The sequence below is a fragment of the Oryza brachyantha genome, chromosome 11 (assembly GCF_000231095.2).
Source record: "Oryza brachyantha chromosome 11, ObraRS2, whole genome shotgun sequence".
Lineage (NCBI taxonomy): Eukaryota > Viridiplantae > Streptophyta > Magnoliopsida > Poales > Poaceae > Oryza > Oryza brachyantha.
In genome coordinates this window covers 745,115-767,801 of record NC_023173.2, presented here as the reverse complement: position 1 = coordinate 767,801, position 22,687 = coordinate 745,115, and the positions used below count along the sequence as shown (strand labels likewise).

At 41.9% G+C, this 22,687-nt stretch overlaps 4 protein-coding genes, 1 non-coding gene and 1 pseudogene across 5 annotated transcripts; 3 read left to right on the top strand and 3 right to left on the bottom strand.

Annotated features, from left to right (window-relative positions):
- Positions 1-2,431: 2,431 nt before the first annotated feature.
- Positions 2,432-6,896, top strand: LOC102701765 (BTB/POZ domain-containing protein At3g08570-like). The gene is made up of 4 exons (XM_015842296.2): positions 2,432-2,597; positions 3,485-3,551; positions 4,525-5,673; positions 6,180-6,896. Exons 1-4 carry the CDS (start codon positions 2,503-2,505, stop codon positions 6,798-6,800), a joined length of 1,932 nt encoding a protein of 643 aa, XP_015697782.2. The 5' UTR covers positions 2,432-2,502; the 3' UTR covers positions 6,801-6,896.
- Positions 6,897-8,702: 1,806 nt separating this feature from the next.
- LOC102714592 (root phototropism protein 2-like) lies at positions 8,703-11,023 on the top strand. Its single transcript, XM_040529155.1, has 3 exons — positions 8,703-8,854; positions 8,975-9,044; positions 9,190-11,023. Exons 1-3 carry the CDS (start codon positions 8,739-8,741, stop codon positions 10,837-10,839), a joined length of 1,836 nt encoding a protein of 611 aa, XP_040385089.1. The 5' UTR covers positions 8,703-8,738; the 3' UTR covers positions 10,840-11,023.
- On the bottom strand, positions 9,537-9,673 carry LOC121055860. Its single transcript, XR_005812845.1, has one exon. It is a non-coding gene; the product is annotated as a small nucleolar RNA Z248 (small nucleolar RNA).
- Positions 11,024-12,014: 991 nt separating the features above from the next.
- Positions 12,015-14,372, top strand: LOC102701029 (mannan endo-1,4-beta-mannosidase 8-like). Its single transcript, XM_015842572.2, is given in 7 exon segments — positions 12,015-12,236; positions 12,238-12,378; positions 12,655-12,849; positions 12,988-13,110; positions 13,201-13,412; positions 13,539-13,897; positions 14,281-14,372. Coding segments are annotated over 6 exon segments (1,218 nt in total). The 5' UTR covers positions 12,015-12,038; the 3' UTR covers positions 13,888-13,897; positions 14,281-14,372.
- LOC102701487 (methylesterase 17-like) lies at positions 14,329-16,314 on the bottom strand. Its single transcript, XM_006662618.3, has 4 exons — positions 15,987-16,314; positions 15,329-15,469; positions 15,066-15,194; positions 14,329-14,686 (listed from the first exon to the last, which is right to left on the bottom strand). Exons 1-4 carry the CDS (start codon positions 16,209-16,211, stop codon positions 14,423-14,425), a joined length of 759 nt encoding a protein of 252 aa, XP_006662681.1. The 5' UTR covers positions 16,212-16,314; the 3' UTR covers positions 14,329-14,422.
- Positions 16,315-16,820: 506 nt separating this feature from the next.
- Positions 16,821-18,852, bottom strand: LOC102714324 (annotated as a pseudogene).
- Positions 18,853-22,687: the final 3,835 nt, after the last annotated feature.

The following is a 22,687-nucleotide window of genomic DNA, read 5'->3' as shown; positions in this document are numbered from 1 at the left end:
AAAAATGCAGTTTGTGATGCATGGTTGCCATGTACATAGACAATCAAAGGTCGTGACCCTTACAGAGCGGCGGTACACATATAGTGCATGCAAATTTATGGTCTTAGAAAGTCATTTAAAGGCATTGATCGATCAGCACTTCAGCAGCAAAAGAAAAACAGCTCAAAGCTTCTATCGCATTTTGCGTTTTGCTTTCTCTGAAAAGAAAAACTTGACAAAGTATGGAAGAGGAGGGAAAGAACACACACGGAGAGAGAGTGTGATTGAGTGAATCATAGTCAATGGCCTGGATCATACTGTTGATGATCAAATGGCATTCGCACGAGCACAACACTAGCCTGAATGCTTGATCTGCAAAATCCGTAGGAATGCAAAGCATGCATGATCGCAAAATCTGTGAGGGAGCGAGGAATGAACGATCAATGGCAGGGCTGAGAGTTGGTGCTTCTGACGGGCAATGGAGTAATCGAGTCGGGTTGTCCCGTGGATTTCTCATGGTGGATCTGACCAAACAAAGCTCTGACTGATGAGCTCTCCTCAGTATCCTCTCTGCAAAAGCAAAAGCGAAAGGAAGAAAAAGGAAGAGCTATCCATTCTCTCTACTACTCTACTCTACCCTAGGAGTAGTACAGTAGAGCAGTGGACAAAGCATCCGAATCATTTCTTTCACCGACGGCCTTCGGCAGCGTTCGAATCCGACCAAGGCGACACTTTTCCTTTTTTTTAAAAAAAATATTATATGAAAGTTGTTTAAAAAATCAAATTAATTTATTTCTAAAGTTTGTAAAAGCTAATACTCAATTAATCATGTGCTAATAACTTTCTTCGCTTTACGTGCGCTAATTTGACTAATGAACAATGTCATTTACAAACGCTGCCTTCCACCCCACTCCTCTCTCCACTGTTCCCCCTACTCTCCAGCCGGCCAAAGCGAACACATGCAGTTACAACTGCTACCACAGACCATGGATTTAGGCTGTAGTTCCCAAATTTTTTTCTAAAAACATCACATCAAATTTTTGGACACTTAAATAAAGCATTAAACATAGATAAACCAAAAAACTAATTGCATATGAAAGAAATCTTAAGACGAATCTTTTGAGCCTAATTAGCTCATGATTAGTCATAAGTGCTACAGTAACCAACATTTGCTAATGATGGATTAATTAGGCTTAAAAGATTCGTCTCGCGATTTCTAGGCTAGCCGTGAGATTCGTTTTTTTATTTGTATCCAAAAACCCCTTCCAAAAATTTGACGTGACACTTCTTCCAAAAATTTCTTAATCTAAACACCACCTTACTACTTGTAGCTACAATTACATGGCACTCGAAACATTACATTGTACATTGTGAAATGTCACCTCCTAAATCGCACAAATGCAGTGCATAATATACTTGGGTGCCAGTTAGTTAAGGAGAAAAGAATGAAGAAATATGAGCAGAGTACAAAGTACAAACAACATGAAGCATGAGAGCAGGCCTTCCTTGAAGCATCCAGAGTCTGACAGTAGACCAGCCTTTGTCCCCTAGTCACCCAACTGTTCCTCCATCAGTCTCACTTTCTCAGCTATTCCAACACAGACATAACCAATCCTATTCGTTGATTTAGCCCCTGTTCAATCGAATATTTAGATATTTATTATAAATAATAAACATAAGTTGTTAATAAAACTCATCAACTAATTTACGAGACGAATCTATTGAGCCTAATTAATCTATGATTAGCATATGTGATGCTATAGTAAACATGCTCTAATTATAGATTAATTAGGCTTAAAAAATCATCTCGTGGATTAGCACTTATTTATGAAATTGGTTTTTTTATCAGTATATGTTTAATACATCAAATTAGTGTCAAACATTCGATGTGACATGGTGCTAAAAAGTTTAGCTTCATCTAAGAGCAAGTATAATAGTAAGCTATAAGCTGGCTAAATACTTATGTGGAGGAGAGATGGGATATGATAGAGTGAAAGCAGACTGTAAGCTTATAGTCAGCTCGGACGCAAGAATCAAGAAACTCTGTGAGAGTGACATGTGGATTCTACATTAATAATAAAGAGCTAACTACTATATGAGTGGACTAAGAAAAAACTATAAACAGTAGTCTTATAACCAGCTCGTTGACTTTATTATTACACCCCCTTGCACCTTGAAAGATGCAAATTTTCCTGTCAACAGACACGCAGACATGCAGGTGAGGGGCCTGTACAGGAAAGGGAAAGCACCTGCTGGCAAATTGTAGATGAGAGCAATGTGCAGCACGAAAAGAAGATGAAGGATTAAAGAATGGGTTTTTGGAATGTCTGTCATTGAATTAAATAGTAGTGTCTTAATGATTTGCATTAAAAAATTAGTAATCTTAATGATGCCAGGCCACACGTCGATGACTACACCAGCCGTTATTCTTTCCTTTCGTCCTCACGCATCGCCTCCACTGCCCACATTTCGAGCTTTTCTACACAAAGGGAAAGGAAAGAGCGGGGGTTTGGTAGCTGAGCAATGGGGTTGGCCAGCGACAGCCCTGCGTTTCCCTTCTCCACCGGCAAGCTCTCCGCCGCCAACTCACCGCGCTTCTGCAACCCCATCAGCAGGAGGTACGGTACCATTGCTATTCCTTTCTCTTCCATTCCTGAGCTCGGTTTTGACGTTGTTGCGGAAGAAAATGCAATGGCCAGTGGTAGCGCTAGCTCCTAAAGTTCTTATTTTTGCCCCCCTCCTTGATCGAGTGATTCGAGATGCATTGCGATTTTGGTCAGCACCCTTGTCTGTTTAGGTTGGTTACAGGAGGTTTTCTTTGGTTTCATTTTGCTGGGCGTGTTTGGATTTTTCGTTTCATGTTACGGGTATCGGGAACTCCGACCTGAAATGCTTGCAATATCACGCAAAATCGCAAATGTCATCTCCATAATCTCAGATGACATCTGAATTTCTGAAGCATCCACTGTCGAACTGAAGAATCCAGTGCCAAACCTTAAAATGCTCGTCGGATGGTCCCGCGCGTCACAAAACTTCTTAACTTTTTTTAATTTCGTCCCATGTCTTGTCTAGATTCAGGTCCCTACCAAAGAATCCCCTTTCTCATTATGCATTTATGCTGTATCTGGTTCTGAAGTTCTGAACAAGTCAATGATGTTTTTTTTTCTTTTTTTTTATGGAAGCGGATTAATGCAATTTTGAGAGAAGAAACCACAAGCATCCGCAGATTTAACTCCAAAAATCTACTTCTTAATGTTTAATTAGTTTGTGATTGAAACCTACATTGACGGTATGTCTTGCTGGACTGAAAGAATCTGCTCCGGATATTTGATTGCTGTAGCAGTTTCCACTGCCTTCTCCAATTCCTTGGTAAAAAGGGATGTAATTTCCAAGTATTGCATGTTCCCAGCAGAGTGTAGAAAATTAGTATCATACTTTATATTCAATGCTGCAAATACAAATGAAGTTCTTGGTGTCTACTTAAGGAATGTTCCTTGCTGTGCAGGATATTTTCTGATGTTGCTGGGGATTTAACAGTATCTGTAGATGGCCAATCTTTTCTGCTACACAAGGTGCTTTATCTATTTTAATACCTTTATCTTACCCATTCTCTGCATTTTCTCTTTTTTTCTGTTGCATTTTTTTTATCATTAGTTATTTAGTTATCACCTGATGCACAACAGGAGCCTGCCAAGTATAGTTTTGGGGATATTGCTCAGTTGGGAAGTTGGGTTTTCTTTGCAGGACGTTAATTACCTGACAATGTGATTGAAGTGGAGTAGGAATCTAACTTGTCACTCCGTACTTAAAAATGCTTACCCATGGTACCAATGTGATTGAAGTGAACAACTTGTTATCATTTGTGGACATAAAAAAAATTATAATGTGTATCCTTACTGATGTTATAACTACACAAGTATAGAATTCTGTAATCTGTATACCATGGCGTCTGGTTCGATAACCACAATTTCTTAAATGTAGTGCTCTTCAAAAGGTATAGATCTATTATAGGGGTTTTGTTTGTCCTGGGCTCCTGGCAAGGATTTCTGATCATAATAAAGGCTGAAGATGCTAATAAATATCAGAGTGAATAATTTTTTTGGTGGGGACAGAGTGAATAATTGGAGATGGGAGCAGTAAACAATTATTGGGCACAACAGTGGTTTGGCTTTATATGTTCTTTGAGGTGCTTTACAATGCTCTCGTAGAATCAATCTAGAATGTTTTTTTTAATCCAATGAATCATATATATTTATACTACCATGTCAACTACTGTAGTAGAATATCATTTCTACTGATAGTATAACTCATAAATCAATGGCTGAGATGACTTTTATGGGCAGCAATACATGTTTTGCACTTACTAATGCTTGTTGAGATTTAACAGGGAAATATTTTTTTTATTAAAGGAGTTTTCATAGGAAGGTATTAGGGAGGAAAATGTAATTGATATTTCTCTCTGCATGATGAGTGTAAGATTTTATAGACTGAAGTAAAGTCGCAAAATGGGTTTAATCATAGTGTACTTCTGTAATGGTTTTGCAGTTCCCTCTAGTCTCTAGGTGTGGAAGAATACGAAGAATGGTAGCTGGAACCAAGGATCCAGATCTCTCAAAGTTGGAGCTAGTAAATGTACCAGGGGGAGCTTTAGCATTTGAATTTGCTGCCAAGTTCTGTTATGGGAGTAATTTTGAGATTAATTCTGTCAATGTGGCTCATCTCCGGTGCATTGCAGAATACTTGGAAATGACAGAAGAGTACCAAGAGGAGAATCTCATCATCCGGACGGAAACATACTTGAATGAGATTGTAGTGAAGAACCTTGATAAATCCCTAGAAGTCCTATGTGCATGTGATGGGTTGGATCCAACAGTGGAAGAAGTCGGACTTGTAGACATGTGCGTCGATGCAATTGCGATAAATGCAAGCAAAGAACAGCTGGTTTCAGGCTTGGCTCATTTGGAATGCGATGTCGGATCAGGAAAATTTCGCATGCATTGTCAAGATTGGTGGGTTGAGGATCTTTCTGCACTGAGAATCGACTACTATCATCGCGTTATCGCTGCAATGAGGAGAACTGGGGTGAGGCCAGAGAGTATTGGCACATCCATTGTGCACTATGCTCAAACAGCTCTGAAAGGTATAGAAAGGCGCCATGTGTGGGACTCTGGTCCTCTTGTCGGCGACAATGAACGAGTCATTGTGGAAACGCTCATCGATCTGTTGGCAACAGAAAAGATCACATCGGTTACCTTGTCATTCTTGTTTGGTATGCTGAGAATGGCAATAGAAGTTGATGCAGGCCTAGATTATAGGATTGAAGTTGAGAAAAGGATCGGTCTTCAGCTTGAGATGGCATCGCTTGATGATCTTCTGATCCCTGCTGTGCAGACAAGCGACTCAATGTTTGACGTTGACACTGTCCATCGCATATTGGTGAACTTCTTGCAAAGGATTGAGGAAGATGATTCAGGAAACTTGTCACCTTGCGGATATGAGTCTGATGATGGGCTAAAGTCTCCGAGCCATAGCTCGGTCCTGAAGGTTGGAAGACTAATGGACGGTTACCTCGCAGAAATAGCACCAGATCCATATCTGAAACTACAGAAGTTCATGGCTCTCATCGAACTCTTACCGGACTATGCACGAATTGTTGACGATGGACTCTACCGTGCCATTGACATATATCTGAAGGTACAAGTCTCTCTCCATTCGATTTTTAGTAACTGACAGCATTGATTCCTGTTCAAACTTTGATCAATATTAATATTTATGTTCAAAATCATATAGTTAAATTCATGTTGCATCATACTTCCATAATACTCCCTCCGTATTTTCCATAATACTCCCTCTGTATTTTAATAGATGAATAGTGGTTAAAGTATTGGGAAATTCATTGTTAGATAAATAGTGGTTAAAGCTCAATCAGATTATTAAAGTAACAGGTAAAGTACAATTATTGGTCATCAGAAAAATTGGCATTTCTGATTACTGTGGAATGGCTAATCCAGTAACCGACAATGGCCATCCTAACAGCAATGGCAATGCTATTCCTTCTTGATGAAAATGTGACATTTTCTTACACTAGCAATTGCTAGACGTGATCACTAGAATAGTTTGCAATCTGTATAGTAGTATCTGATGATGTAAATACAGCTTGTGTTGTGTGTGTGTGACACTGACTGACTGATGACATACAGGCTCATCCGTCTCTGACGGAGTCGGAGTGCAAGAAGCTGTGCAAGCTGATCGACTGCCAGAAGCTGTCGCAGGACGCGTCCAGCCACGCCGCGCAGAACGACCGCCTCCCCATCCAGACGGTGGTGCGGGTGCTCTACTTCGAGCAGCTCCGCCTCAAGTCCACCGTCTCAACCACCCACCACGCCACCACCCTCACCATGTCCGGCGGCGACGGGTCGCTGTCGCAGCGGATGATGCCGGGGGGCAGCGGGGTGCCGAGCTCGTGCGTGTCGCCGCAGCGGGACAACTACGCGTCGCTGCGGCGGGAGAACCGGGAGCTGAAGCTGGAGATCGCGCGGATGCGGGTGCGGCTGACGGAGCTGGAGAGGGAGCAGGGGGTGATGAGGCAGGGCATGCGGGACGACCGCGGCGGAGGGGAGCACGGCAGGGCGCTGCTGGCGTCCATATCTCGAGGGATAGGGAGGATAGCGACGCTGGGGGTGGGGGCGCAGGGAGCGGAGAGCAGGAGGAGGAAGAAGAAGAGCTCGCAGTCGCAGTGGTCGTCGGACGGTGGCGGGAAGAGCAGCAGGCGGAGGCACAAGGCGGCGTCTTCCACTGTCACCTACGCCGCTGCATCCTGAATCATACTGCAATTTTTAGAGGCAAAAGATGACTTAAACTGCAGGAAAATTGTAAAATTATACGATTAGAATGTACTGATAGTGCTCACTAGCTAAGCTAATCTAGTAGGAGCATGCATTTTTGGTGTGGTTTTTTCTTGACGTACGGCGTGGAGGCCGCCGCCAGCAAGGTTGAGTGATCCTGGACGCCTGTCAGAAAAAAAAAAGAAACCTACTAATGACGTACTTGAACTAGTGATGCAACAGAGGACGAAATGATCAACACAAACGACTGTATTGTTCAAGTCCATGATAGGATTTGAATGGCAAATAGAAGTCAGTAATTTGTAGCCTATGTCATTCAACCGTTGGTAACGTTGATTAGTGTGTGACGCTGGGTGATGAGTCAGGATTGAAAGCCAAGTTTCTTTGTGTAAAGTTGAATGAAAAGCGGCAATGCAGCAGGCAGTGAGCATCTTGCAGGCAAAGGAGAAAACTCCAGCCGAGAAGATGATGTCAGCGTCTGGACTCTCAATCTGCACACAAGTATTCGTTCGTAGCGAGTACGCAATAGAGGAGATTGGTGTATGTATCTTTTGCTGTTATCCCGTTGGATCACAGGATACTCGTCCCCACCTTTTCCTTACGTGTCGGCCTTCGACTGGTGTACGGATTTTCTGTGGGACCCAGAACGTTATCCTCCGACGTGGCAACTCCCAAGCCACGTAGTCCGTCCTTCAATTCTTCCGTAGCTCGATGCGTTTGCGTACGTGGACGGAGATGAGCCTAGCGCCACTCCTAGTCAATGATCAACACTACAGTAGTACTGAATGCAATGCAACACTGTAGCTTTTGTCAGTACTCCTATATCCTGTCCGTGCAAAAACTATTCATTCCATTCCATTACATGGTTTACGAGTGATTTAAAGGTATATTTATAAACGAAAAATATTTAATAAAGAAAGATATATATGTATTCTTATTGATCTCAAAGCCAATGATAAAAAATAAATTCAGTAAAAAAATATTAAAATAAACTTTAAATTTAAAGTTAAAAATTTAAAATTTGGCTTATAAGCATAAACATAAGTATCGATCTCCAATGCTAAGGGGTTGTTTAGATGTGGCTAAACTTTTTAGTCCCATGTCACATCGGATGTTTGGACACTAATTTGAAGTATTAAATATAGACTAGTAAATAAACTAATTTCATAAATGAGTGGTAATCCGTGAGACGAATTTTTTAAGCCTAATTAATCCATAATTAGAACATATTTACTATAACATCACATAGACTAATCATGGATTAATTAGGCTCAATAAATTCGTCTCGCGAATTAGTCTAAAGTTATAGATGAGTTTTATTAATAATCTACATTTACTATTTATAATAAGCGTACAAACATTTAATAGAACAAGTGATTAAAAATAAGTTCCTGTCCCAACCCCCACCTAAGTCTGACGCTGATGGCACACACCCGTGAACATGACCTGTTTGCAGTTTTTGACGGGAGTGTTGCCATCACCGGAATGGAGGCTAGCAAACAGTGGTTATCGCAAGAGTTGCGCGAACCGGAAAGTCTCGAGACCAACTAAAAGCAGCAACAGCAACGTAATACTACGATGCAAGTACGTAGCGGCGGCCGATGCACGACTTGCTGACGAAAACGCATTAACACCCATGCAATTTTTGGATGAATACAGGAAATGGCGTACTCCTATTCTGTTCCACTTGTTATTGCCGGAGTACTCGAGAGAGTTCCAATAGTCTAATGAGATAGACAACCTCTCTTTTATACGAATTTATTTATAAAATATATTTTTGTTTATAAATTGTTTTGTTTTTTCTTTAAAAATCCAAAAATCACCCCGGAATCTTTATAAATCCTATCAATGAGGATCAGATATTCAGATCACACCAACTCTTACTGCCTTGTTTATTTATTCGAGAGCTTTGCCATGCCCAAGCTCACTGCCTTGCTATTGATGCAAGCTTCCAGCTTCAACGGCGGAGGACACATCTCTTCTCTTGCGCCTGCATCTGCTTCTGCTTCCATGGATCGGACGTGCCAGTGGTACGTGTATGCTCTACCTGCCTTTGCTCAATTGCTGCTCTTGTTGTCACTCTTTCATCTGAATTTACAATCTTAATTCTTTCTTCTTCTTCTTCCATCCAAATCGACGGATCAAACCAGGGTTTCGTCGCCGGATGCTCCTCCCGATCTTTTCATCCGGATCGCCCACGACGTCTTCCCTCTCCACAAGGTTACGTTTTTTTTCTTCTCCGTTCACTTCACTTGTTCTTTAATTTGTTCTTGTAAGAGCAAGAAAATATCAAAAGACTCTGCTTTGCTCTGTTTTGATCGAAGTCTGACGTCGACAAATCTTCTTCCTTCCGTTGTGCTGTCAGGCGGTGATGGTGCCCAAGTGCGGCTACATCCGCAAGGCCGTCGCGGCGGCGCGCGGTGGACCCACAGCCACCGTCGAGCTCGACCTCTCCGCGCTGCCCGGCGGCGCCGATGCTTTCGACAAGGCCGCGCGTTACTGCTATGGCGCCAACTTCGAGATTTCCGTGCGCAACGCGGCCGCGCTCGTCTGCGCCGCGGCCTTCCTCGACATGCAGCCGGCGGAGGGTGGCCTGGAGCGTCGCGTGGAGGAGTTCTTGGCGAAGGTCGGGCTCCGCACGCTGCCCAGCGCCGTCGCCGTGCTGCGCTCCTGCGAGGGGCTCCTCCCGGCCGCCGAGGAGGTCGGCGTCGTGCAGCGCTCGGCTGATGCTGTAGCGCTCAGAATCTGCAACGAGGTGCTGTTCTCGACGAGGTCGCCGCCAGAGTGGTGGACGGCGGAGCTCGCGTCCCTCTCGCCGGCGTCGTTTCACAAGGTTATCACGGCGCTGCGCTGCCGCCGAGCGGAGCCCGAGGTGCTTGTCGCCGCGGCGACCGCTTACGCTGAGCTTTTGCTGGCCGAAGTGATCGCCGACGTCCATGCTGCTGACTCCGGCGGCGTGCACCGCGCGCTTGTGGAGTCCGTGGTGGCCGTGCTCCCTTCCACAGACGACGCGCCCATCCCGGCCGCGTTCCTCTGCCGCCTCCTCCACGTCGCCGTCACCATCGGCTCATCCGCCAAGACGTGCCGCGACCTGGAGCTCCGGGTCGCGGCGGTGCTCGACCAGGCCACCACGGGCGACCTGCTGACCCTCGCGCTCGACAGCGCCGGTGAGCGCGTCCAGAACGTCGACACCGTTCGCCGCATCATCGGCGCCTTCGTGGAGCGCGACGCGTCGTCGGGCGGCGGTGGGAACGGGCGGAGCAGGAGGGCGTCCCTGAGCGGAGCAGGAGCGCTGCAGGGCGGTGGAGCGATGCAGACGGTGGCGAAGACCGTGGACGAGGTGGCGGCGGAGATCGCGACGGAGGAGTCGCTGCCGATCTCCAAGTTCGTCGGCCTCGCCGGCGCGGTGCCAAAGGAGGCGCGGGCGACGCACGACTGCCTGTACCGGGCGGTGGACATCTACCTGAAGGCGCACCCGGCGCTGGACGAGATCGAGCGGGAGAAGGTGTGCAGCGTGATGGACCCGCTGAAGCTGTCGTACCAGGGACGCCTCCACGCGTCGCAGAACAAGCGCCTCCCGCTGCAGGCGGTGCTCAGCGCGCTCTACTACGACCAGCTCAAGCTCCGCAGCGGCAATGGCGGCGGAGTCGGTGGAGACGAGAGCGGCGGGTGGGACGCGTATGGTGGGATGATGAGGTCGGCGCGGATGCAGGCGAAGGCGGAGGCGTCGCTGGCAAGGGAGAACGAGGAGCTGCGGTCGGAGCTGGCGCGGATGCGGGCGTACGTGTCGGGCATGGGCGTGCAGCAGAGCAAGGGGGGCGGGTCATCGTCGAGGACGACGGCGTCGTCGGGGAAGAAGGGAACGACAAGTTTGTGGTTGCTGGGGTCGGTGTCGCGGACTTTGAGCCGGCTGAATCCGTTCAAGGGCGGCATCTGGGCCAAGGACACGTCGAGCATCGGCGACAAGAAGATACATTCGGTGAAGCCCAAGAGGAGGAGGTTCTCCGTTAGCTAGATGATCAGATCATGCTCGTACACGTGTCAGTGGCAGTGAGTACTGTACGTATATTGATTGGTTGGTTAATTACTCGCAAGAAACATAGCTGTTCTTGTGTAGTCTAAATTGTAATCTTGTGTCGGCAAAACGAACGTATGCTTGGTTATTGGATTAGTCCAAAACGTTTCTTCCATCTTGAGCATGTTTCCTGTCTGTGCCTTCCCAAGTTTTGTTCAAGGACAAGTAATATCCAACGCAAGATTTGTGCTTCGTCTCCATCCTAAGCCTTGAGGTAGGGGAGAGTGTAACTGTGGCTGGTAAAGGTAAAATATACTCCCTCCGTCACTAAATATTTGACGCCATTAACTTTTTTATACATGTTTGACTGTTCGTTTTATTTAAAAAATTTACTTAATTATTAATTATTTTTATATCATTTTGTGTATTGTTAAATATATTTATATGCATATATATAGCTTTATATATTTAACAAAATTTTTTGAATAAGACGAATAGTCAAAAACGTATAAAAAGTCAACGGCGTCAAACATTTAAGGACGGAGATAGTATCAGATTTAGATAGTGCCACCATACCATATATCCTATACCATATTTACTAAGCAGGCGCATGGATATGGATGTATGAGTGAATTGTTCTAGATGTAAGACATGTAAGAAATGGTGTGGAATCCGCTTAAAAATGGATTAAAATTATCAACCTTTATTTCTATATGCAACTAATACACCGTCAAGTCAACAATATATAATAATAGAACATATACGTTTGAAAGTTCATATCATAATAAACTAGCAGCATATTAATGTGTGACGAGAGAACATAGAAGGGATGTGGTGCTTGCTGCATTCCTATGCTCCATCCGGATTGGTGTATAGCAATGCTAACTACACAAGAGAGCAATATAAATAAATTTTTTATATTCGTGTTTTTAGAGATCTAAAAGTTAAAACTTAAAAAATAAATTGTAATGAGAAAAATCTTAAAATCTACTTTAAGATTTAAAATTCGAAGCAATTCTTGGAGTACGAAATTCAGAATTTCTGGGAAAAAAAGATAATTTCTGGGAGTGAACTTCACATGGGAGTGGGTTGGTGGGACCTACGTGTCGGTATCAGTCATACGAGTCCGGGATCAGAAGGAGGACGCGTTGACCACCGACGTTGACAATGGAGATGCAGACGAGCGCGATTGTGTGAGTATGGGCATGTGCCCCATCCCGTCGAGCTGGAGCGCGACGACGCCACGCCTTCTGCTCCTCCACCACCTGTTCCTCATCTCCCTCGTCTCGGACATGGAAGACGCACACCACTGGCCAATGGTGGAGCGCCGCGGTACTCACCTCTGGGCCTCCGGCCGCCCTTTCATCATCCACGGCTTCAACACCTACTGGCTCATGGTCCTTCGCCGCTGACCAAGCCACGCGCCCGCGTGTCACCGCCGAGGCTGGTCTCAACGTCTGCCGCACCTGGGCCTTCAACGACGGTGGCCACCGCGCGCTGCAGACGGCGCCCTTCCACTACGATGAAGAGGTCTTCCAGGTGAGAGCTGGACCCGGTGACTCCTTGGCGTCTGCGCGGGAAGCACTCCAGCTGTTTGAGGAAATGCGTGGTCGAGGTGTCAGTTAGATTATCAGACAGTTAAATGTCTCGTCCTTACATTTACTAACAATCTTATATTGTGCCCGGCAATCATTTGATGAGATGGCTGCGTTGTTTGCATCCCTGGAAGATGGAGAAGTCTTGACAACTTTGATCTCTGCCTTTTTTTTCCCATTCAAGATACTGACATTTTTTTACCATGCTATTTTCTGTCAGGCATTAGACTTCGTTATCAGCGAGGCAAGAAGGCATAACATGAGGTTGATACTGTCTCTTTGTAACAACTGGGAAGATTATGGAGGGAAGGCACAATATGTGAGATGGGGAAAGGAGGCTGGCCTAGATCTTACTTCTGAAGACGATTTCTTCTCTGACACAACAATTAAGAGTTACTACAAAGCTTTTGTTCAGGTAAATGTTCTGCATGAAATGACTAGCAAGTAGCAATGACCGCTAATAGTCATTGCAAAAATATATTTATCACTACTACTTCTATGATCGTACCACTGTATTATACACAAATACATAACTTGAATACCATTTGGTTAGGCTGTTGTGACAAGAATAAACACGACTACAAATGAAGCCTACAAAGATGATCCTACTATTCTTGCCTGGGAGCTGATTAATGAGCCACGCTGCCCTTCAGATCCATCGGGTGATACTTTGCAGGTTCTTATTCCATTTTGCTTTTGGTAAAATTTTGGTTATTCCATATTCTGTTTGGCCACAACATATTTTGAGGACAAGGTTTTGTTGTAGGCATGGATAGAGGAGATGGCATCTTATGTGAAGTCTATAGACCCTATGCACCTCTTGGAGATTGGCATTGAAGGCTTTTATGGTCCATCCACTCCAGAACTTTTCCCTGTTAACCCAGATGAGTATTCAGCTCATGCTGGAACAGACTTCGTTAGGGACCATCAAGCGCCTGGAATTGACTTGGCTTCTGTTCATGTTTATTCTGACACTTGGTACGTCATCAATCCTCATATCCAATTCCATGTTTTTAGTTACATAGCTAGGCAGCTACAAGAGATGAATTTTATGTGTTCTTGAAATGTAACTATTATCATGACTGGAGTGAGATCATTTCCTAGGTTGCCTCACTCGATAGAGGAAAATCACCTTCAATTTGTGAACATATGGATGCAAAAACATATTGATGATGCAGCCAATTTACTTGGGATGCCAATTGGGGTTGGGGAGTTTGGGGTATCAGTTAAGGATGGGAAGTTTGGTAGTGAATTTCGTGAAGCTTTCATGAAGACAGTTTATGGAATTTTCTTGAGTTCTTGGAAGGGAGGAGCGCTTGGAGGAGGTTGCCTTCTTTGGCAGCTCTTCTCCGAGGGAGCAGAACACATGGATGATGGTTATGCAGTTATTTTTGCAAAATCACCATCCACATTAAGCTTACTTGCAAATCACTCAAGGAGTCTGGAATCTTGAGACTTGAAGAGTATGGTGTTTCCTTTCGTTGTATATTATAGTGTCTGTTTTACTATATTTGTAAAGTGAAGCTTTTCTGTAAAGTTGAATATGTTTTAACTTTAACATATAAGGCCCTAGTTCTGGTCTTCCATTTTAAAAGAACAACATGATTTCATCCAAATAAAATATATATATTCAATGTTTTAAATGGAATTCCATCTTTTCACCATGCATTATTGTAGCCTCTTATTTGTTTTATTGACACCTATATATATATATATACTTTTTAATGATTAGCCAGGATCTAAATGGAAATATAATACTGAGTTGAGTTTATTGTTTGCAGATTAGAGGGCAATTATTTTTATTAACTTTTTTTTGCTTGCAACCATTCACCCTTATAACATGCAGATGTGCCATGATGATCCTCTGGAGAGCATGATTCACAAAGATGTTGTCCTAATCCAGCATAAGGTTGTTGTGTATACGCACTGGTACAATAATTTGGAGAAATTTCCCTGCCCTGGATGTTTGAGTTGTTTGCAGATTTACATCATAGGGATTTGACTATTAGATTAAAGAGCTGTTCTGGTGCTGAAAAAAAGGGGCTATGATCCGTATCTAGTTCCAAAACCTCACTGGGTGGCCATTTCTTGATCATGGAATCTTGCTGCTGAGGGTCTAGCATATGGTCACGTTCTGTCTTTATGAAAACCCGTTTGATTCGATTTAGTCTCTCATCATCTCCTTCAAAGCTTGCAGTGCTAATAGCTGCCACAGGCCACGGACGCATCAGCATTGAAGCGAGTACTGATTCCTGACCAGATAAAAAAACAGGTAACAGGTATGTATAAGTATATTTTTAATCATTGTTTACTTCATTTTACTATGATCTTTAGTTGTTGAGGAATTGGTTTCTCAAGACATTTGAATGGGGAATAATAATAATTTTTTCAGGAATTAGCTCTAATTTAGTACGACAGAATCAACATTTTATGTTTTTAGGCATATTTCCCAGTTGATAGTGCCACCTAAGCTGAGCACCCTTAGATATTTTTCCATTCTTTGGTTCTGAATCCTCTTTCGCTTGACATGAGAGAGAGAGAGCACCTTGTGGTGCTAGCTGGAAGACCTCCGGGCCTTTCTCGTTCTGGATCCTCTAAAACAAATTCTGATATAGTCATATGGTATAATACCTCTTCAGGACTTTGTTGGGATAATCGATCTCTCTGGAATTCTGGTCTCAGGGCAGCAGTTGTTGGAGGATCATCTACTCCTGCACTGAATGTCAACTCGATCTCATTCTCAGGCAATGTTGGTAAACCCTGTTAAACATTATTATTCACTATTAAGATGTTGCCATTGTTCATAAATAGTACTATGAGCTTAGAATTATGACATGCGAACAAAAATAACCGAATATTGAACAAGAAAAAGACATTATGCTTATGAACATTACATCTTTCTTATCCTCGTCAGTTTGAAGTCCAAATGGTAGCATCGTAGCTGCCACAAAAATTGCTTGTCTAATCCTGTCAACAAATTGGTGCATTGCATGAATAAGACTCAACCCTCCAGCACCATGTCCAACAAGAATAACCTGAAATTTGATTGACTTGAGTTAGGTAGGTAAACCAAATCTACCTTTGATCTGTATCTGCAACTAACATTCTGCAATTTTGGTAGTTTTTCCTTACGTAGCTTCCACACTACCTTAGCATTTTGTACACTTCAGAATTGAATGAGCAATGAATTTCTTATCAACATAAACTATTACTACTTCAGGTGAATACATGAATTTCTAATCAACATAAACTATTACCTTAGCATTGGTGCATTGCAATGAATTTCTCTGAAAGGTGTTTGATCCAGTATTTTTGTAAATATGAAGAACACTGAGATTTAGTACAAACAAGTTTGATCTGAACCTATTATAACTATAGCATTTCATTTAATCCAATTTCTCCATTGTTTAGAAAAAAAATGTGCGGAATGATTATGTTTTCATCATTTCCATGGAAATGTGGTGGTATGCTAACAGTAATAACATGCCATTTAGGTTGAACTAGATGGCCTTATAAATTCATGTGAATTGCATGAACACACAAGAGGTGTACCTTCTCGCCCTCTGGCATGGTTGAGATGAGGTCCAGGAGAGGCTTGTCATAATGCTCGAACGATCGAACCGAGTTGGGGTCGGTAGGGTCGACACCACCTCCGGCAAGGTCTATGCATGTTACTCGGTAGCCAGAGCTCTCAAGGAGCCAGCGAAGTTTGAACCAGCACCAGGCACCATGCCCTTCCCCATGAACAAGAACAAAGTGCTCCTTTGCCACGACCATTTGGTCTCTGCGTTTTGAGGCCAATTACCGAAGGATGGAGGGGAAGTATTTGATCGATATCCACCAGTGCAACTAAATTTGCACTTGAATGCCAAATGCCAAACCAAGCAGGTTGTTCAGTAGGTTCTATTTTAAATGATTCTCTCATAGGAGACGTCCACATTTCTGGCATGCAAAATGGCTGAAAATATGTTATATGGTTCAGGAAATAGCGTGCGGACCAGCTTGTTTTTCTCCCTGCATTGTGCTTGGCGTTCAGCCTCTTCTCCTAATGGACGAACTAACTTATCGGAGGATGTTTTCTTTTTTTCTCCTTACGATCCTCTTGCTGTTTTTTTCTCAATAGATATATGCTCATCATGATAACAAACTCCCCAGAATACATATCCTGTTATTATTCCTGTGTGCATATTTTCCCTGTGATTATTGTCCATGTCGATGTACATTAATTGGAGCGTATATTTTGAAGTGGAATAAAACGAATTTAAAATCACTAGACCCTTGTTGATTTGCACGGTAACTGTCTTGACTAACATGTGAACATCACATATTGCAGAATTGTGTAAGACAAGTCCTCGGTGATCAGCAGTTACAGCATGCAGCAGAGAAGCTCCGGCTGCTGCAATCACAGCGACTTGAGGATGAGGTTGAAGAGAAGCTCCGGCGCGGAGAAGAAGGGGCTGTGGTCGGTGTCCATGGTCATCACCTCGCTCGGCGGCCACCGGCTGATCATCGCCTCCTGCTGCTCCGGCTTCACCATGCGGTCGTTCGCCGTCTTTATGTAGACGCGCGGCACCCTGTCGATGACGCTCTTATCGCCTTCATCGGCGCCGCTGCAAAACCTGGCCGTGCTCAGCGCCGTCGGCCATGGCCGGAGTAGAATGGAAGCAAGTGCAGAGTCCTGGAGAAAACCATTAACCAAACAATCATTGTGCAACAAGATTTACTCAGAATACACCACGCTGATTACAGTAGTACCTCATGGGGGCTTTGTTGATAGAGAATGATGCGTTGGAACTCCTTTCTTAGCGCAACACTTGTAGGTGGACGATCAGCTCCGAGGCCAAATGTCAGGTCATACACATCTCCATGCTCGGTTAAATCGGGAACGCCCTGTTGATTTTGGACTCAATTTTTGCAATATATGTGCCTACTACTCTAGTCAGTGCAAAGTGAACGATAAATCGTCATTGAGATAAAGGAAGATGAATCACATCTTTGATGTCCTGTTCAGTCTGGTAGCCGAACTGAAGCATGGTTGCTGCGATGAAGATTGCCTTCTTAATTATGTCCCCGAACAGATGCATTGCATGGACCACGCTTAGACCTCCTGCACTGTGCCCAACCAAAACTACCTAGCAAAGAAGACAATGGAGGATCAGTTTAGATGGTTGACCGTTGACGTAAAAGCATATTGATCTGAAGTTGGAGTCGACTAAAAGATGTAGATGGAGCAGTGTGCAACGATGAGGATTAACAACATATACGCATGCAGCCTGAAATCAATCGCCTACCTTCTCGCCTTACGGTAAGGCGGCCATGAGGCCAAGGAGCGGCACGTTGTAGTCGTCGAAGGAGCGGACACCGTCGGGGCCGGCCGAGCCGGCGAGGTCGACGGCGGAGACGCGGTGGCCGGAGTTCTGGAGCAGGCAGAGGAGCTTGAACCAGCACCATGCACCGTGATCGGCGCCGTGCACAAGCACAAAGTGCTCCGTGTTCCTCTCGGAAAAAACGCCGCCCGAGACCGCGTCCATTCAACGAGTCAGAAACATACCTGACGCGCTTGATTGTTTGCTCATGTCTACGCTTCTGTGATGTTTATATAGTTAGCCCGTGTTATTGGGTTGCATAAGTATCCGGCACGCAAAACGTAACAGTGAATTAACATATTAATAATTAATTATAAAAAACTAAAAAATAAATTGATATGATTTTTAAAACAATTTTTCTATACCAACTTTTTATGAAAACACACCGTTTAACAACTCAGTAAACATGCACCTAAAAAAGCATAGAATATGGCTTTTTAGGCGATACGAACGAACGCGGTCTTATTACTTTTCAAATGACAAATGCATGCAATTAAGCTGGCTGCCATGGATAGTGGATTACAGCTGCCACATCGCGTACGTGCTTCTCTTATTCTTTTAAACTTTTGTATCCTCTTAGGTTTTACTTATTTGTCAGAAAAGAACAACATGATTAATAAGTTGTAACTTATCGCTAAGGTTTCTTTCGGTTTGAAGGATTTTTAAAGAAAAAAATAGACAAATTAAACTATTTCATCTAAAAATCCTATAAAATTCCTGTGATCCGAAGAAATCCTAATTTTAAATTTAAAAGAGCAACACAAAATATTATGAGGCTAGCATAGTTTCACTAAATGGCCACGGAGTAACGGGTGTGGAGAGCATGAAGCAACTGGACGCGGCCGGCAAGGTCCTTGGTTTCCTCCGATGAAAAATAGTACTTCACATATCATATCTAGCTGGGTTTTGTCAACTCAAGCTGCTCTTTCTTGCACGTATGTACTCCAGGTCCAGCAGCTCACAACTGACTGACGTTCACTCAACGTTCATATCACAGATGGTGACGACACAACGAGATAAAAGGATCTTGCATCTCGACTTACTTTGATCATCGTTTCAATCTCATCGAGAAGAAGATATAAATTGCAAGAAACACGATGATTGATCCGGTTTGGCCCATTAGCCAAATGTTCGCATTAACTTAGGGGAGCCCAACATGGATTGATCTACTAGCATTTGACCTGGCCCATCCGGCCTGTTAAGTTTATTTAGGGCCCCTTTGAATAAAGGAATAAAAAAATGAAGGAATAGAAAAACATAGGATTCTAACAGGAACGTAGGTGTAAAACAGAGGATTGCAAAACACAGAAAAAACATAGGAATAACCATTTGATTGGACCACAGGAAAAACATAGAAATTTAAGAAGAGATATAGACTCAAAGGATTTTTTCCATGAGGTTTAACCTCTTGCTAAATTTCCTCCAAAACTTATATAGGAAGATGCATTCCATAGGAATTTCAAATGATTTCATAGGGTTCATTCCTTTGATTCAAAAGGCTTTGTAGGAAAAATTCCTATAGGAATGAAATCCTATAAAATTACTTTGAATCAAATGGTGCCTTAGGCCATATTCTTCTCACTCTCTTACTAACCCAGAGTACTTCATTTTTCACGCGCACACTTTTTCGAATTACTAAACGGTGTTTTTTTTGAAAATTTTCTATAGGAATGGTGGTTTAAAAATCATATTAATCTATTTTTTATTTTTTAAAACTAATAATTAATTAATAATGTATTAATCTATTACTAGGATTACTAAACCGTTGCTGAACGCAGTCTTACTTGGCTTGGGCAGCAATTTGAGTCGGAAATGAAAAGGGAGGGCTCAAACAGAAAAGTAATGGGCTTCTATATATACTGCACAAACATAAATACGAAATCCTGAAATTTTCCATGAAATTTTTACGCTGCAATTAGAGCAAACCAACCAAATCGGGCCAGTTCCATCTCATAGTATGCACTATGAATATAGAGGTCTACTTTCGTTTGGGCTTGAGTGGTGAACTAGCTCTCAAAGTACCGACCAGAATTAATTTCCTCTACAACCAAATGGGCAGGAAGTAGCTACCAAATGTATGGGTTGTAATGTCGCGCTCGCCAAAATCTTGAGAAGCCAGAGATAGTTAGGACGTGAACAGATTATTCTCCCACAAGGTGCACAGATTTAATTTAGTGTCGGTACCAACCAACTATCAATTATTCAATCTGTGATCATTAAGAGAGAGAGAGAGAGGGGCACAACAGGGGTTATTCCAAACGACATGTTTGCCAGGGCGGAGCTCCTCTACTCCATACTCGGTATATATTGCCACACACACACACACATATATATATATATATATATATATATATATATATATGTATGTATGTATGTATGTATTTCTAAAAAACTCACCTGAATTTAATTCGTGCTACTTAGTGTATATATATTGTTTGAATCATGGTATCAATTTTACAATTGTTACCAATTTGCTAAAACTAATTTAGACGGGTATTCCCTTAGCTAAAATCTTAGTTTCTCCACTGATATTTGCAAATGAAAAATTATTTACGTATAAAATTTTTTATATATGTATTATTAGTGATCTAAAAGTTAGGCTGAAAAATAAACTTTACCTTAAAATCAATTTTAAAAATTTAAGATTAAAAATTAAAATTTTGTCTTGTAATCCCAAAAAAAATATAGGGTTGATCATCGTCACTATGAAACACATGCGTGAGTGAAGCAGAGTAGTACTTGCTTTCCAGCTAGTAACACCCAAAAGACTTGGAATTTTGTGTTGTTGCATGCCTAGCTTGCACAAACAGGGTAGAGCACTCATCATGGTGCATAGGCCATAGGCAGTTGAGTCCCCATCACCGTTCATCACGCATCATGCTTGTCTTATCCCCAACACCTCCTTTGGTCCTCTTCCTTTGTCCTTCCAATCTTCTCATTTCATTAATCCCTCTCCTCCATTTCTCAACCTTTATCCTCACTTTGGTCCTTACCAGACACCAACTTGAGCTACCCATTAGTGCCCAAGTAATCTTCTTTACCTTTTTTTTTCTTCTCTTACCATTTTGCTCACCAATTACCTACAAAGTTAAACTTGTTTAATTCTTCAAACCAATTGACACCAAAACGGTGGAATAAACTCCCCCTTTTCAAATTACTTGTCTAATTTTGTCTTAAGGCAACTATTTATATATTTGACTACCGATTTCTGAAAATCCATATAGTTTAACATCATAAAATTTGAGTTTTTCGATTCGCCATGAGAATATTCTCATATTATATAATTTGCATTTTTGAAGCTATTTGATTTTGTAGAAATTTTTGGTCCAAACAATATCTAGCCTAGAGCAACACACTAGAATGCCAAGTAATTTGAAACAGATGAAGTAATAATGTTCTTAATTATTGTGAAACTTACCAGGCCTATGTTTCTTATAGCTTGCATTAAAACCTACTATGGTATATGGTATGTGACCATAGAATTTATGGTCGATGCGTTTCACATAACATCATTTTATGTAAATATCAAGTAAATTTAATATTTAAAATACTATTGTGCATAGGGAAGAATTAAGGTAAACAACTTGCATTAAGAGATTAATAATTAAAAATTCCATGGACACTGTAGGATGAAGTTTCTTGATTTAAATGCGTGCTTAATATACATAGGGGCAGTGTTTTGTGAAGTCTTAGGACCATAGTACCCGGGGTTATATGGGTGACATAAATCATAATACATGTGGTTTTCTAAAATTTACTTTGTTATTAAGAAAATAGTCAAACATTATATTATCACTTTTATATCTTACACTTTGTATTCTATATATTTATATCTAATTTTCAATATGGCAATTACGTCTAAAATGGTGGTTTTGACTCCGAAGGAAAAAATAGTACTTTAAACTTACCATATAAGTAAAAAAAGATTAATCAATAAGATAGAGTCATAGAAGAAGCCTTTTGTGGCTAGAAAAAAGAAAGAAGAAAATTGTTGTGCTTTGAGTATATTTTCTCGTCTTCTCGATATTAAAAAAATTACTATTACACCATTACACCCGTAACATGTGACATATAAAAAATCTTAACCAACATAAAAAATTCGAGGTGTTTCCGTTCGTCAATCACTCAGTGATGTCAGCCACATCCTTCACACACTGTCCGCTTGCCCCCTAAAAAAACATGTACCTGAGGTGGAGAGAAGAGAATGACTTGTTCTGACTCAAGATAAACATCATCAAAAATCCAATACCTAGAAGAAATCCATCATGTCCGACTCAGCTGGAAAAAGAAAGCAAGGCGTTATATTAGTCGCATGAAATATCAAGGAATGTGTGCAAACAAGCTTAACCAGACCTACATGAGCAGAATGGCAGAACACAATAATGACTCATTTGTGGTATAAAGAACATATAGAATCAGAACTACCTATGTTAACATAGTACTTTATAGATGATGCTATTGATTCATTGACATATATTTGATCATTTGTTTTATTAAACAAATATGCAAACATAGGTAAATATAAGTTATAATTAAAATAAATTTAGTAATAAATCAAATCACAATAAACTCAATAATAATTAATTAATTTTTAATAAGACGAATAGTTAAACACGATGTTATGTGAGTTTTTTTACCAAAGAAAACTAAGTATTTCAAAATTATGCATTGTTGGTTACATGTAAATCGTTCGTTCCAAAATCATTTCAGTACAAATATATTTGGTACATATTTTATACAATAATAAAATTTTAATTTTATAATTAATTGTTCATCCATATATTCAAAGTTCATCTTATATATAAAATAAAAAAGAATATTATGAGCAATGTTCTCTCTATCCCATAATCCCATAATGTAAGCCATAACTATTTTTTCTCTGTCCCA

What these genes read in the sequence shown, in the direction of transcription:
- LOC102701765 (XM_015842296.2), top strand. Translation starts at nt 2,503, where the DNA reads ATGGGGTTGGCCAGCGACAGCCCTGCGTTTCCCTTCTCCACCGGCAAG. An exon ending in TGCAACCCCATCAGCAGGAG is followed by an intron (nt 2,598 to 3,484) that starts GTACGGTACCAT and finishes CTTGCTGTGCAG; the next exon opens with GATATTTTCTGATGTTGCTG. An exon ending in AATCTTTTCTGCTACACAAG is followed by an intron (nt 3,552 to 4,524) that starts GTGCTTTATCTA and finishes ATGGTTTTGCAG; the next exon opens with TTCCCTCTAGTCTCTAGGTG.
- LOC102714592 (XM_040529155.1), top strand. Translation starts at nt 8,739, where the DNA reads ATGCCCAAGCTCACTGCCTTGCTATTGATGCAAGCTTCCAGCTTCAAC. An exon ending in ATGGATCGGACGTGCCAGTG is followed by an intron (nt 8,855 to 8,974) that starts GTACGTGTATGC and finishes GGATCAAACCAG; the next exon opens with GGTTTCGTCGCCGGATGCTC. An exon ending in ACGTCTTCCCTCTCCACAAG is followed by an intron (nt 9,045 to 9,189) that starts GTTACGTTTTTT and finishes TTGTGCTGTCAG; the next exon opens with GCGGTGATGGTGCCCAAGTG.
- LOC102701487 (XM_006662618.3), bottom strand. Translation starts at nt 16,211, where the DNA reads ATGGTCGTGGCAAAGGAGCACTTTGTTCTTGTTCATGGGGAAGGGCAT. An exon ending in CTGACGAGGATAAGAAAGAT is followed by an intron (nt 15,195 to 15,328) that starts GTAATGTTCATA and finishes AATGTTTAACAG; the next exon opens with GGTTTACCAACATTGCCTGA. An exon ending in CCCAACAAAGTCCTGAAGAG is followed by an intron (nt 14,687 to 15,065) that starts GTATTATACCAT and finishes TTATCTGGTCAG; the next exon opens with GAATCAGTACTCGCTTCAAT.